This window comes from Lepidochelys olivacea, assembly GCF_965140295.1.
Source record: "Lepidochelys olivacea isolate rLepOli2 genome assembly, chromosome: 4".
Lineage (NCBI taxonomy): Eukaryota > Metazoa > Chordata > Testudines > Cheloniidae > Lepidochelys > Lepidochelys olivacea.
The window spans coordinates 86,314,137-86,330,254 of NC_140414.1; the positions used below are offsets into that span (position 1 = coordinate 86,314,137).

The window sequence follows — 16,118 nt, forward strand, 5'->3', positions numbered from 1 at the left end:
TGAAAATGTGAAATAAGTTTTAGAAGGAAAGAGTAACTTACATTAAAGAAGTAATTTAAAGCTGAACTAATAAATTTAGTTGAGTTTTAATTTAAGAGATGTTTTAAAACGCTGCATTATAGTAAACTTCATATGACAGCATGGATTCTTCACATTTCCCATTACAAATATGTCCGCTGTAAAAGCCTCACTAAGGAGAAATTCTGTGTTTAATATATTTTTAGAAGTCTATAAATTCATACTTCAGTGAAAACCTGAGCCTAAATATTTCTTCAACAAGGCATCTGAAATTCAGATAACTGGAATTTCTGTGTTAGGATGAATATTATGTAATCTATAGAATAGGAAACTATTGGAGCATTTCCTGCTTCTTTGATATGTGGTTTTAATTGTTAATGTATATCATTTTGTTAAATTACAGGAAACAGCACTGGGGGTGTGGAGGGGAGAGGTGGATCATTTGGAATCCATCTGTGTCACAATGTAGTTCTTCATCAGGACTGGGAAGCAGCTTCCTCATGACGTGCAAGCACAGCAAAGAAAAAAAACCTTGAAAGATTGATTAGTATGTAGGTGTGGCCGGGGTGTCTTGGGGTGTGTTTATGAGTGGTGGTGAGGGGTTAACCCTTTTGGTTCCATGCAAAAAGAAACCACTTCAATTCAGTTTACTTGAATTGGTGGTTTATAAAAGTTCATTTTAAAATAGATGTGGAGCAATCCAACAGTGGATAAACATATATTTGAAAATGGGCCTTCAGTCTAGCAGAGAGTTATAACATGATCCAATGGCTGAAAGTTGAAACTAGACAAATTCAGACTAGAAATGAGACATATTTTTTTTAACAATGAAGGTAATTAACCACCGGAACAACTTACCAAGGGTTGTGGTGGATTCTGCATCACTGTCGGGCTTTAAATCAAGATTAGATATTTTGTCTTAAAAGACATGCCCTGGGAATTATTTTGGGGAAGTTCTATGGTCTGTGTTATACAGGAGGTCAAACTAGATGATTCTAGACTAGATCAATGATCCTAAACTAGATCAATGCATCTGATGAAGTGAGCTGTAGCTCACGAAAGCTTATGCTCAAATAAATTGGTTAGTCTCTAAGGTGCCACTAGTACTCCTTTTCTTTTTGCGAATATAGACTAACACAGCTGCTATTCTGAAACTAGATGATCACAGTAGCCCCTGCTAGCCTTGAAATCTTAGAAGGGTCATAATTGCGTGTGAGGACTTTGAAGAAGTGAAGCACTATGGAAATGCTAAGTATTATTAAATTTTATAATACCCTTAAAATCTTTTCTAATCAGAGTGAAGTTTTTAGTTAAACTCCTAATACTGAGAATAATAGCTAAAAAGTGCACAGTTCAGAAGATCACAACTCTCACTCAAATGGGTTTTAACTCTCATGTAGCAGCAGCTTGGGTGTTTCCAGACTGGCTACAAGCTGAAATGTATCTGTTTTTGTCTTTCTGCTCCCCACCCCCACTGCATGCACTGTTGTCCTATAATGATTGGCTGTGGGACTAGAAACAGCTGTATTGAGCCTTGATTTTTAAAGAGGTTGCAGGCCTTCCTGCCGTTTAGCCAGTTGGTAGTGGTTAACAACTAGAGAAGAGAGAGCGAAGTAGCTGTTTCCATTATAGTTTCAAGCCAGCTTGATTCCTCTGCGATGGAATGTGTTTGCAGCTGTCAGATGAACCAATTCCTGCTATCCTCATTTTGACTTACACTCTATTGGGTTTGTGCAGAGGAAGAAGTTCGGTAGCAAATATCCTTTCCAAACAAAAGATTTTCTTTCCTTCCATCTCAGGGGGGCTGGACTATCCTAAAAACACGCAGTTTTGTATGTAAATATATGCAAGCTGATTATAGGCTGGGGCACAAGCCAAGGTTTCAGTGAGCCCAAGGGTGTTTCACATTAAAATGTGAAGCCTGACAGGATCAGTGCGTCTAACTTAAGACAGCTTCTTGATTAGCATGAGACTGGGTGGCTGCCTTGTTTCCTGCCCTTCAATAGCTATTCACTGTTTTCAAGGCGGAGAACTGTTCAGCGGAGGAGCTGTGGCAACTTGAGCAGACTATACACGGTTGACTCACTGAAAGCAAATGTTTGGATTAATTTGCAGCCTCGCCTCCCAAGCCTGCAGGAGCTAGTGCATTAGAGAGGAATATACATATATCCCTTAAAACAAATAACGACACGCACAAAAGAAACAACTGGCAAACTGCTGAAGGAGGGCAAAAGACAGAGAAGCATCAGCCATTATGACCATCTGTGTTTCCTGGATTCTGCAAGAATACAGTTGCTACTTCTTGTAGGTCATATGTGAAAGATGTGTGAATGAGACACATGCACATCCAGTGTGTATGGATATGCTGTGGGTGCTGCTAACAGGAAGATTGATCGAATGATTACTGCAGCAATGGTTTAGGCTGCTTCCATGGATTCTTGGCTTGGATTCTGATAGGTGAAGAAAAATGACTTTCACTGTTATCAAAGCATCATTCTAATCCTGTGCCATTGGATATTTGACCCTGCTTTCTACAGTTCCTGGGCGCTCTGTGTTTTGGGTCGAAACCAAAGGCAGTGGGGCTTTCCTAATTTGTTTGGGTCTTTTTGTGTTCTGGCTCACACTTGACTAAGCACTCCTATGCTGAATCGAGCTATTGTTTGGGATCCTAGAGCTTTTCACGCTGCAGTCCCTTACCCCCTCACCCCCCTTGCCTGAGAAGCCACATAATGTGCCTTTCCTCCACATGAATCTGGAAGCTATAAGCTGGACTGATTGCAAATGAAGTGTAATGCATTGTGGGACGTGTGTAAAAATTGGATCATTCGAGGGGGGGAAAAAAAGGAACAGACCTGCAGTTTGCTTCATAGAAGAGGTAGTGGCAAAATGTTTGCAGATTCTACCCAAGCTGTGGCTGTGGTAGACTAATGAAACGAAGCATCGCAAGCACGCCGTGAGGCCTGACTCATGCTACTGCTGCTGGAGGATTAGACTGCAGGTAGCCTCAAAATGAAGAAGACACGGAGTACAACCTTACGGCGAGCCTGGCCTAGTTCAGATTTCTCTGACCGGGCCTCAGACCGCATGAGGTCCCGCAGTGAAAAGGACTACCGACTGCACAAACACTTCCCACCAGCTTTTATTGCCCAGGCATCACGGGGCTACATGACATCAGGTTTGTAACAGCATTTTTGTGCTTATTGCAAGGCTCAGTGTTGGGTGTTTATTTGGCTCGCCAATACTGTGTTGATAGGTAAAAGGATATACGGTGACTGATAGCATAAGTTGTGAATAATGCAAAAAAAAAAAAAAAAGCAGACATCCACCATTTTGTACCTCAGCAAGATTCACAGCAGGGCCCTCTCAATATGGTGTTTAAAATATATTAATAAAAAATAAAATAAATGAAAGGAAGTATTTTTCATATCTATATTTTCAGCTCAGGATAGATAAAAATGACCTGGGTGTTCTGATCAGAGCGGCCCCTTTGCTCTTGTGCTTATGAATAAGTATGTGCTGAATATTTACTATCAAACCAAACATTCCCTTTCCAACCGGTTAAGTTCAGTTATCTCAATGGGGGCATATCTATATTGCATTTTCGAAAGAAGTGCCACCTGTAATTCTGAATGCTCTTGCTCTATTCCAAGCTCGTCAGGTTTCAGAAGCATATTTCCATACAGAGAAGTGTATCCGTAGTGAAAATGAATATAAATGCTGTATTTATGTATAAAGAGTGTGTGTGTGCATGCGTAAGTATACATGTGTTTATTCATCGGTTCATTGTTTTAAACTGAGGTTGTATGGAAATAATGGACCCTGCATCAAAATGTTTGTGAATGGCAGAAAAGAAGCACAAAAATGTAAAAACAGAGAGAGGCAAAAATAAGGAAGGGTTTATTCTTCAAATTAGGGTTTTATGTAATCAAAAAAGCCTCAGTATTTCTAAATGAATCTTATCAGCCATGTAATTCAGAAATTCGAGAAACACAGGAAGAATACTTGAGAGAATGCTGTGGAGGGGGGGAGAATCCTGGAAATCTTCTTTGTTGTTCTACTGCTTGATTATTGTGATCAGACAGAACATTTCATTACTATGATGTCAAATACCAATTTATCATGAAGGCACATTTTTCCTCTAAGGCTTAATTTAGATTGAGTAGGCAGATTCCTTTAAAAGGGAAAAAAGAGGAGGGAGAGGGAAAATGAAGGTATTTTACCATGCATAGTTGAAAACAGTTCCAGTCCCATCTATGTTCCAAAGGTTGAACCAAAGCTTGTGGTTTTCAGTTACATTCTTACTTTATTATCGTCCTTCCTAATAAACATGTCTCTTTTAGCCAGGAGTGGTTTCTCATGTTTTAAAAATGTCTCATGACTTTTCTGTCATTAACCCCAAAACCTAAAGGAAATAATGTGCATTATATTGCAAATCTGCCTAGATAAGAATATTGTGCTGTTTTGGCAATAGTCTTTTTGATTTTCTCTTTCATGGGACGGATCATATTTAAGGAAAATGACAAGTATAACTTATGCTTAAGCAGCTGAAGAAAGCTACAATGGTTGGTATATTTTCTGAGTGGTGATGGTGCAGCAGATTTAGAAAAGAATCTGTGAGCCAGATCTGACTCCAGCATGTACTTCTAAAGTCTAAACAGTTATTCTTTATGACTTTTCTGATATTCTTAGTTTGAGATGCACCTTGTCAGTTTTGTCTCAGACAATACTTTTAAGCTTTTCTTTTAGTATGGAAACCAGGTCTGAAGCAGAAGAATCTTTCAGTAGTGTTTCTGACAGTTGGTGGGTTTATTTATTTATTTAATATTTTTTTTAACGCAGGAGTGCAACTCAGATACATTCTTCCTGGAAACAGTCTGAATTCACAAAAGCATTATCCTGACAGGGTCTGTATGATCAAATTTGAGTCCACCTTAGGATCAAATGTATAGCTATCTGTATTTTAGAGTAGATGTCTCTGTGTGTGAGATAGGGGGTGGAAGGGTAACATTCATTATAAATGTGTTATAAAATGATCCCAAAAAGGGATGTTACAGCTATGAATATACAGGTGACTGATTTCTAATGTTATAGCACAGCAATGGAGGAAGAAAAGCAGGTGTCACGTCTAGTATGAGTAATCTAGTAAAGTTATTAAAGGCATAACAAAATGGAAATGAAAACCAGAAAGATTTTTTTTTTATATTAGTAGGTAGAATTTTAGCTGTAAATGTAATTGTGGCCTTTTGGTGCGTGGCTTGCTTTTTTTTTTTTTTTTAAAAAGAGCCCTGTCCAATGCCCTTCCAAATAGTAGATTTGGGAGGAATGCGTACTATATCTAAGCACGTCTAGTTATTTAAAGTAATCTCTTCCTCACAGGAAATCCATAGGAAGTCTTCTTGCATAAAAGTTGTGATTCTGACTACAAATACATTCTTTGTCACCCAAAATGTTGTACAGGAGAAAGTGCCTGAAACACATAGGCTTTTCAGACTTCTGCATTCTGTTTGTCCAGTCATTTAACCTAATCACCATTAGTATTGTTGTGGTCATTTTAAATTAAATGCTGCATTGTTTGGGAGTGGGGAGAGGAGAGGGAAAGCTTGTTTTCTGGCTTGATTGCTTTAGTTCAGGGATATAAGATAGGGATAGGCAAACAAGCAAATGACACTTTACTATGGCACTAAAAACCTTAAACAAATAAACACTGTAAATATAACTCAGAATTGTTTGTGGAAAATCGGGTATGTACACATTATTCCTTTAAACAGTACAAAAATACTAGGTGGTGCTATGAAGAACTGTGTTACACGTAAAGCTTTTGAAAAATGCAGTCTCTAAATGGAATCTAGTTTATTATTAAAGCAGAAGTGCAGGCTCCTAACGAGAGAAGTGACGGTGCACCATTTTTAAACAGTCTTTTCATTAGTAATGAATAAAAACCAGTTTTGAAATTTGATTTATAGTAAGAAGCATTGATGTTTAGTATTAGCATTTTCAATACCTTCAGGGCAAACTGCCCATAAGCTGTGGCAGTTATTGCAAATATGGATGAAATTTATGTGGGGAAGCCCACAAAGAGATTGGCAGATCAATGAAGAATGAATTTAAAATTATATAAATCTAGAAAAATCTCACATTTTTACTGGTGAATAATCTCTTGATGCTGGCTGGCTAATCTGCTGTAATCCAGAGTTTCTTCAGGCTTCCTAGCAACCACTGCGTTCAAAGGCCATGCAGTGTGTTCATTGTTTATGTTGAATATTAATTTGCCAGTGGAAGACTGAGTAAGGAAAAAAGCTTTTCTATTACTGAAGAAAAACTATAACAATAAAGCTGTTTGCCCTTGCATATGAGAGAGATTTTGAACAACTGGGTGCAATACATTTTGCACACATCACCAAAAAAGAGAGATTTTACTTTTCATATTTTTTATTGATTATTACTTAATCAAAGGGAAAATAAAGTCCTGTAAAACCCCAAGCAGACTGAAAGTTACTTAGACTCAGGAAGGGGAACTCTGAAAAACCACACAGGGTAATATATATACTTCATCAAGTGTCAGAAGCATTTTTTTTTAAAGAAAGTTTGTTGGGTTTTTGTTTAATCAGGAGAGATGATCCATGTGCTGTGGTCTACACAGCTGTTATATTAGGCTACCAAAATTGGATGAGATTGGCTTTTATATAGTTATAAATGAATACCATTCCAACTCTCTTTGTGCTGTTTTAATTAAAGCTTTTTGGGGTTCCAGGTAATTTACTAATTTGAGGTTGGAAAAAACCTATCCCATTTCATCATAAAGAAACAGTCTAATGTAAACAGCATGAGGGCATGTCTGAAGGACTTTAAATGAGTACCTTCTGGAACTACAGAAAGGTTACTTTCTGAGAAGTTTGCAGTTAGTTCTGAGCTCAGAAGTTAACAATAACGGCATAGTGGATGAAATTTAGCTCTGGTGTAAGTCAGTCGGTGTTCCATTATGAGCTACTATCTTTATAAAAAGTTTATTAGCGCCCCCCCACAAAAAAAAATTGGACAAGAAATTCAAACAGTTTTTTGTCCAGTGCTAACAAATTTCGCTTCTGAAGGAAAAAGCTTGCTGCTCTCTCTGTCTTTTGGGGTTTAAATTTTGACACAAACTATAGTACTGGTTCTTCAGCTTTGTTTAACAGAGGGAGCCAGGGAGTTATTTGAGAGAATCGGAGAATCCTAGATCTTTTCTTAAGCTTGACCCTTTCAAATTAGTAATAAATGGGAGATGTCCGTAGAGGCTTGATGGTCAAAAGAATACACAAGTTACTGTAGCTGAGGGACTGCAACAATAGCGAAAGCTTGGGGGCTCGCTTCGATGTCTCCCTTCAGTTGATTATTTGAAGATACATATACTGGCATGAAAGTTGCTGTATTGTAATTGTTAGTGAAATAAACAGCATTACATCACCTACTTTGTCTCAGCTCGAAACTAAGACACTTTCCAACTCTGCTGCTTTATAGTGATGCACTATACCAATCTCTGTGGATTCTGAAATGATCTAGATTGAGCCCATTAATGGACCAGTAAAAATCTTGAACCTGTTAATGTTACAGTTGCAGGGCCAGCTGCACCTCTGACCTCATCTCTGGTCTCTCTGGCTTCCGAACAGCAAGGTGCTTGGCCTCCATTGCAGCTTTTCTCTCTCAAACTAGTTTTTCCTCCTCTGCTGCTGAATCGCTGAACCCAGTCTGGATGGGGCCAGATTGCTCCTTTGTTCACTGCCTATGCTCTTGACACCGTCTTCCTCGTTTCCCTCTGAAAGTTGTTGTCAAAGCTCCTGGCCCTACCCATAGGTGCTGGAATTAGGGGAACTGAGGGTGCTGTTGTACCCCCTGGCTTGAAATGGTTTCCATTATATACAGGGTTTACAGTGCGGTTCAATGGCTCTCAGCACCCTCACTATAAAAATGGTTCCAGCACCCCGGCCCTACCCATCCATTCTGTTCTCTGGAGAACCCACCTGCTCTGCAAGAGAACTGGGACCCTACTCTGTACTGGTCTGGTACCCATTCTGCCTCCGGTCAGCTTCAAACAGCAAAGTCACCAGCACTGACTTTTTCAGTTCTTTAGAAGATTCCTTTCTTTGTATAAATCTGCTAGCTAATCTTTCTTGAGCTGCTCATAGCTCATTTTTCTTATTTATCTTTTTCTAGTTTCTTCCTGAAAAGAACACACGACATTTTTTCTCTAGATTTTTCCTTCTACAATGCTTGTTTTTACTGCTGTGCTCACTTATTGGAAATTCTCCACTGTCACCATCGTACAACACTGATACCACTATGTCACTGTTATATCGTGTATAGAGTGAACAGATGTCCTGTTTTTATAGGGACAGTCCTGATAATTGGGGCTTTGTCTTATATGGGCACCTATTACTCACCACCTCCATCCTGATTTTTCACACTTGCTATTTGGTCACCATAATCGTGTCTCTCCTACCCCTTCTCTGGTCTCTCTGAGTGCACTCCCTCAGGTCTCAGGCTTCATGCCTTCCCCTCTGGAAGGGTGAATTCTCCCACTCTTAGACCAGGTCCTAGTCTATGGTACCCTGTGTGTCAAGCATGCCTGCTCAACAGGTCTGACTGGATTTGGATATCTGTGGCTCTTCCCTTCAGAAGCTTGTGACCCTTTGTGAATACAGTGACCAAAACAACCGCCTTAAACCAGAGTGTTGTTTTAAATTATGCTTTGTTTTTACTGTTGATTAATAGATTTTAAAACAACAAATGGTCTACATGCATGCCTATCTATCTTAGAGTCCTAGACAGATCTGTCTAACTCAGATTCATAACCTCTGGGGGTCTAGCTCTTAGTCTGTTGTCCTTAACTCCCTCTGCCCCTATCCTTAATTGCCTTTCTTTAAAACCAGCCAAAGTTCTCATTCTCCCAGCTCACAGGCCCCAAAATATCTTTAATGACCGCTGCAGGGGGTCGGAGCCGGTGGGGGTGGGCCCAAAGCCAGGGCATCCAAATGAATGGCTCTTGCATTGTCTTTGAAGTGTTCACTGAGAAGTGTATATCTGTTTCTAAGCCACTCCAAGGTGCATTTCCTCTCAGTTCTGCTATTAAATTGACTCAATATATGCATACAGCAAATATCACAATAACCCAATCAAGATACAGACCTTCCCTTGCCCCAAGAATATAGAACACAAAGTATTCATAAATTATTACAGGTAAATAAATAAATCACAGGTAAAAACTACACTCTCTACCTTCTTGTAAAGATTTTTCTCTCTTTAATACCCACTAAATCTCTGAAGTTGATTTGATAAACCTGGAAAAGGTGGAATATCTTGCCAGTCTGGAACTGAATATAAAACACATCTTTGCAAAACGCCTTGCATGGTGAGGGGAGATGGAGGAAGCTGAGGCTTGAGGACTCACCCTTCGTCTTGGTCCAGCCCAATGCCCTGATTGATTGTCACCACAATGAGAATTAATTCATGTACGCACTCATTTAGAAAGCACAGGGGATCAGAGGGAGGATTAAACTATCTTCTCCTGTAAAATTCTGTGTACAGTTTTAATACTGGGGCACCAGCTTTAAAAAAAAAAAAAAAAAAAAAGCTGGAACTTTGCTAAGGGTATTGTGGCGTTCTTCCAAATCAAAAGGTGTATTTTTTTTTTTTTGCAGTGTTCCACGGGGGTTTTTGTAGACTGGCACAGGTGTGTTTCAGGTTTCCTCAGATCGTAAAAATTTGCAATTTACGTCTGTTGATAACAACGGTATCACAATCTCCTGATACCAAAATCTGTGGCCCAGTCCATGTTTGAAGGAAGCCATTTTTTCATCGGATTCGTAACGTTTTTAAATATAGTTCAAAAACCTAACTTCCTCTGAACTCTTATCTAATGTGGTTTGGCTAGCTGGAAGAGGCCAAGCAATGGTAAAAGCATGTTGAGAAACTGTGGTCAAGTTTAGGGCTTATGTGGGACAAAGGCCTAAAGTGAAGGCACACCAGGAAAATGAAGTGTGCCTGGAATTTAAAATAATATGGGATTAACTTCTCGCCTAAAGAACATTATACATAAACCAAGAGAGGATGCGGGGTGATCATTTTGTGTTACTAATTACAATCATTTAAAAATAATCAGAGTTGGATAACATCTGGTTTGGGTGGATAAATTTGCATATAGAAATGAAGGATGCCCTTTTGTTGTAAGAAATAATTGATGAACAATATTATATGAAGTAACTTGGGTTTAATTTCCTAAAAAATTGCACGTTTGACACTGAAAACTAAATCTCCACAATCTCATCCTGAACTCCTGTAATAGTGGGCGGTTTTTATACAAAGAGATGAAACAGGGTTATGTGGTGGCTTTTTAAAGCTACAGCAACACTGTGTACCTCTAACCATGCTTTGCAGAAGTTTTTGTTGGCATTCTATTGGCTGAGGCCAAAGACAGTCCTGGGCTCTGAGGGAGAATGCTCCGAGACGGCAACTACAACTATGCTTTAAAAAGATCTAGCGTGTGCCCTTCTCAGGGGCTATCAATAGCCACCAGTTGGTAGCGATGAGGCCTTGGCCAATTCTCTACCATACCCACTTTGGGATGTCTAGTCAGTTAGGAATACTAACACTTTGCCACACCACATAGAATCATAGAATATCAGGGTTGGAAGGAACCTCAGGAGGTCATCTAGTCCAACCCCCTGCTCAAAGCAGGACCAATCCCCAATTTTTGTCCCAGATCCCTAAATGGCCCCCTCAAGGATTGAACTCACAACCCTGGGTTTAGCAGGACTAGGATTTTGCTGCCCCTGCACAGGGACGTTGGGAGAGGGGGAAAAGAAAGGCTGTGTGCCTACCCTCTTCCCCTGAGCCTGAGGGCTTCATGTGTGAGAGGCACTATGGTCCTAGTGGATAGGGCATGTGATTGGAAGTCAGAAGATGGGGTTCTATTTCCATCTGTTCCACTGGCTGGCTTTGTTACCTGGGGCAAAAAAAAAAAAATTACCTATTTGTGTCTGTTTCTCTTCCCACCCCCTTCTGTTTGTCCGTTTAAAATATGTTCTTTGGTGCAAGAGCTCTTATTATGTGCTTATGCAGTGCCTCCCACAAAGGGGTCCTGATCTCAGCTGGTGATTATTGTAATATAAATAATGATGAGCAGCCAGAATATGTTCCTTAGCATGCAGAGAGAAATCGAGGTTCTGCAAATAGAATCCTTCAAATCGACTTCTGGATTCTGTGGCACACATTAGAAATTTCCATCCCTCCTTCATGCTAGCTGAAAAAGACTCCAACTTGTTCATAATACAGTACCAGCAGTAAATGATGTGGAATGACTGTTATTAAAGACTGTTGTCACTTTTACCATGTCAACCAACTCTTCACAAACCAAAAATTGCTCTATTTTTCATCAAATTGTAGAAGATGTGATTCCGGTAATTTGAAAAGAGTGGGGAAGGGCTCCTATTAATTCAGCAGGAAACATTAACTCCTGGGAATCGTTGCAAATTCATAACTTATTTTAAATTTCAGTCTGCAGTTATGATTTTCCAGGAGTACCAAACAAATAGATCTTGATTCATAGTTTCATAGATACTAAGGTCAGAAGGGACCATTATGATCATCTAGTCTGACCTCCTGCACAACGCAGGCCACAGAATCTCACCCACCCACTTTTGTGAAAAACGTCACCTATGTCTGAGCTATTGAAGTCCTCAGATCATGGTTTAAAGGCTTCAAGGAGCAGAGAATCCTCCCGCAAGTGACCTGTGCTACATGCTACAGAGGAATGCAAAAAACCTCCAGGGCCTCTTCCAATCTGCCCTGGAGGAAAATTCCTCCCCGATCCCAAATATGGCGATCAACTAAACCCTGAGCATGTGGGCAAGATTCACCAGCCAGATACTACAGAAAATTCCTGGGTAACTCAGATCCCACCCCATCTAACATCCCATCACAGGCCATTAGGCCTATTTACTCTGAATAGTTAAAGATCAATTAATTACCAAAATCATGTTATCCCATGATACCATCTCCTCCATAAACTTACTGAGTTTAATCTTAAAGCCAGATAGATCTTTTGCCCACACTGCTTCCCTTGGAAGGCTATTCCAAAACTTCTCTCCTCTGGTGGTTAGAAACCTTCATCTAATTTCAAGTCTAAACTTCCTGGTGGCCAGTTTATATTCATTTGTTCTTGTGTCCACATTGGTACTGAGCTTAAATAATTCCTCTCCCTCTCCGGTATTTATCCCTCCGATATATTTATAGAGAGCAATCATATCTCCCCTCAACCTTCTTTTAGTTAGGCTAAACAAGCCAAGCTCCTTGAGTCTCCTTTCATAAGACAAGTTTTCCATTCCTCGGATCATCCTAGTAGCCCTTCTCTGTACCTGTTCCAGTTTGAATTCATCCCTCTTAAACATGGGAGACCAGAACTGCACACAGTATTCCAGGTGAGGTCTCACCAGTGCCTTGTATAACGGTACTAAAACCTCCTTATCCCTACTGAAATACCTCTCCTGATGCATCCCAAGACCGCATTAGCTTTTTTTCACAGCCATATCACATTGGCAGCTCATAGTCATCCTATGATTAACCAATACTTCAAGGTCCTTCTCCTCCTCTGTTACTTCTAACTGCTGCGTCCCCAGCTTATAACTAAAATTCTTGTTGTTAATCCCTAAATGTATAACCTTACACTTCTCACTATTAAATTTCATCCTGTTACTATTACTCCAGTTTACAAGGTCATCCAGATCCTTCTGTATGATGTCCCGGTCTCTCTCTAAATTGGCAATACCTTCCAGCTTTGGATCATCCTCAAACTTTATTAGCACACTCCCACTTTTTGTGCTGAGGTCAGTAATAAAAAGATTAAGATTTTTCCCAAAACTGATCCTTGAGGAACTCCACTGGTAACCTCCCTCCAGCCTGACAGTTCACCATTCAGTAGGACCCGTTGTAGTCTCCCCTTTAACCAATTCCTTATCCACCTTTCAATTTTCATATTAATCCCCATCTTTTCCAATTTAACTAATAATTCACCAAGTGGCACGGTATCAAACGCCTTCCTGAAATCTAGGTAAATTAGATCCACTGTGTTTCCTTTGTCTCAAAAAATCTGTTACTTTCTCAAAGGAGGAGATCAGGTTGGTTTGGCACGATCTACCTTTTTGTAAAACTGTGTTGTATTAGCTGGATGATATAGGATTTGAAAGTTGAAAATAAAAGAGAATGTATTTGAATAGAAAACCAGCTATAATTTCTTATTTATGTGGAGTTCTTTTTTCTTTATAGCAGTCCAGGGGACAAATTCTGGGGGATACTTAGCACCTGCATTTCCCAGTAAAATCAGGCCTTATGAACCAAAATGGATCAGGATCAGGCCCTGTATGTGAGAATTGTTCATATTTATTCTATTTCCCCTCCCCCACCAATGGAATAGCAAAAAGCAGGATTCTGCAGAACAGAAATAAGGTTTGGAGAGCAGAGATGGAAAAATTCTGTTTTTATCTCGTGTTTTGTATACTTCACGTTATTTTACTTAATTTTTGTTTGTGATCTGCTGAGATTGTGGGTTTGGGGGGATTTTAGGGCTGTATGTGAAAATTAATTTGGAATAAAGTAGCATGTGCATTTATAGCAGATTAACTATTCCTGATTTACTCCATGTGGACAGTCTTATTCTGGAATAAAAGTGTTTTATTCCTAATTAGCTCTAATCCACTGTTAATGATCTTGAATATTAAATCAAGAGGGCACCAGTATGACTGTATCAATGGAGCAAAGTTCTTTTGAAGCTGACATCCTTCCTCCCATCACTTACCATGTTCAAGCCTCACAAGGGCAGTTACTGTTTTGATTGAAAGAAGAAAAGGAGTACTTGTGGCACCTTAGAGACTAACAAATTTATTTGAGCATAAACTTTTGTGAGCTACAGCTCACTTCATCGGATGCATGCAGTGGAAAATATAGTAGGGGGATTTTATATACATGGAGAACATGAAACAATGGGTGTTACCATACACGCTGTAACGAGAGTGATCAGGTAAGGTGAGCGATTACCAGCAGGAGAGGAAAAAAACCTTTTGTAGTGATGATCAAGGTGGGCCATTTCCAGCAGTTGACAAGAATGTGTGAGGAACAGTGGGTGGGAATAAACATGGGGAAATAGTTTTACTTTGTGTAATGACACATCCATTCCCAGTCTTTATTCAAGCCTAATTTAATGGTGTCCAGTTTGCAAATTAATTCCAATTCAGCAGTCTCTCTTTGGAGTCTGTTTTTGAAGGTTTTTTTTGTTGTAATATTGCCACTTCTAGATCTGTAATCAAGTGACCTGAGAGATTGACTGGTTTTTGAATGTTATAATTCTTGGCATCTGATTTTTGTCCATTTATTCTTTTACGTAGACTGTCCGGTTTGGCCATTGTACATGGCAGAGGGGCATGGCTGGCATATGATGGAATATATTACATTGGTAATGTGCAGGTGAACGAGCCGCTGATGTGATTAGGCCCTGTGATGATGTCCCCTGAATAGATATGTGGACACAGTTGGCAGTGGGCTTTATTTTTCCCCCCTACTGTTCCTCACATGTTCTTGTCAACTCTTGGAAATGGCCCACCTTGATTATCACTACAAAAGGTTTTTTTTCTCTCCTGCTGGTAATACTCACCTTACCTGATCACTCTCGTTACAGTGTGCATGGTAACACCCATTGTTTCATGTTCTCTGTGTATATAAAAATCTCCCTACTGTGTTTTCCACTGCATGCACCCGATGAAGTGAGCTGTAGCTCACAAAAGGTTATGCTCAAATAAATTTGTTAGTCTCTAAGGTGCCAAAAGTACTCCTTTTCTTTTTGCAGATACAGACTAATATGGCTGCTACTCTGAAAGCTGGTTTGATTGAGATGCTCAAGGTGAAGCAATTTGAGACTCTCTTCTTGATCTATCCTGCAGGATGGTATGTTCCTCAGGGCAGAGACATGCTAGCTTGGTTGTGAAGCATCTACTACACTTTGGAGTACTGGGTAAATCCCACCCATTGCAAGAGCCACTAAGGGGAAACTTTTGGTGATAGTTAAACATTTTCATTTTGTTTTTTCTGTTTTCATTTCCTTCCCAAGCAGGATCAGTTAAAAATAAATTAACCTTTGTGGAAAAGTTTGGTCTCTAAAATTTCAGGCAGTAAAGACTTTAATAGACAATTTAGAAGTATTGATTTAATGTTGGCCTGGCAAAGCCAAAGATCTTTACGAAAGATCTGAGTTCATCACAATCCATTTCTTGGAAGTCTATATTATCTAAACTAATTTGCATGCATTCTTAACGTTGTTTTCATTCCTTCCCCACCCCCATTTCCCTACAATTTTCCTGCTGATGGCCTGTGACCTAGTTTCAGAAAAATGAACTTCTGACCATATGAGAGAACATTCCAAATACCATAAATTGTATTGCTTCACTTTGTCTTATAAAAGTGATGTACATAACTTTGTTGTGATGCTCATTTTGCCTGTCAAAAAATTATACGGCATTTTAGAGTGAAATATCAATCTCGTTGTTATAGTAAGGCTTGGCAGAATTTGATTTTTATTTTTTATAGTTTTTGACATTTTATTATTAAGCATTTATTTAAAGTTTCACAGTTGCAGGAATTTCTGAGGGGGTCAGACAATCAAGGGTGTCAGACAATAATTATCTAATGGCAGTAGATATTGAGATTCAAAAAGTTAAAGCTTTTTAACTGTTAAATACACAAATTGTGTATTTTAACATGTGATGTTGACAAAGTAAGTATACTTAAATCAGTTCTCAAGCAGCATTTTTCTTATTTTGCCTGTCTGTAAATTTTGATTATCATCAATGGAAATATTTTTGTTGGTTTGTGTGTGTGCAGGGAAATCAGTGTTTATCAACATTTACAGATAAATATTGAATCCTTCCAAGCCTATAGATACTAAATTCTGTTCCCCTGATTATCAGCTGGGAATTTGTATTCTTCGATATTGTGATGACCTTGCTCTACCATCCATAAGCCTGTGTATAAATAATATTTTGGTCTGGGGTGAAACTGAAGTATTTTTAAAAGATTTCCCTCTG

At 39.2% G+C, this 16,118-nt stretch overlaps 1 protein-coding gene across 2 annotated transcripts in view; it reads left to right on the forward strand.

Moving 5' to 3' along the window:
- The first annotated feature begins 1,615 nt into the window (after positions 1 to 1,615).
- STOX2 (storkhead box 2) overlaps positions 1,616 to 16,118 on the forward strand; it is a 119,601-nt gene continuing 105,098 nt past the window's right edge. Inside the window, exon 1 of one of the 2 annotated variants that reach the window (XM_084625825.1) lies at positions 1,616 to 3,193. In XM_084625825.1, the coding sequence (XP_084481951.1) occupies positions 3,028 to 3,193 (166 nt within the window). In that variant the 5' untranslated portion in view covers positions 1,616 to 3,027. The remainder of the gene's footprint in view (positions 3,194 to 16,118) is intronic. The other variant, XM_084625828.1, reaches the window with a different exon arrangement.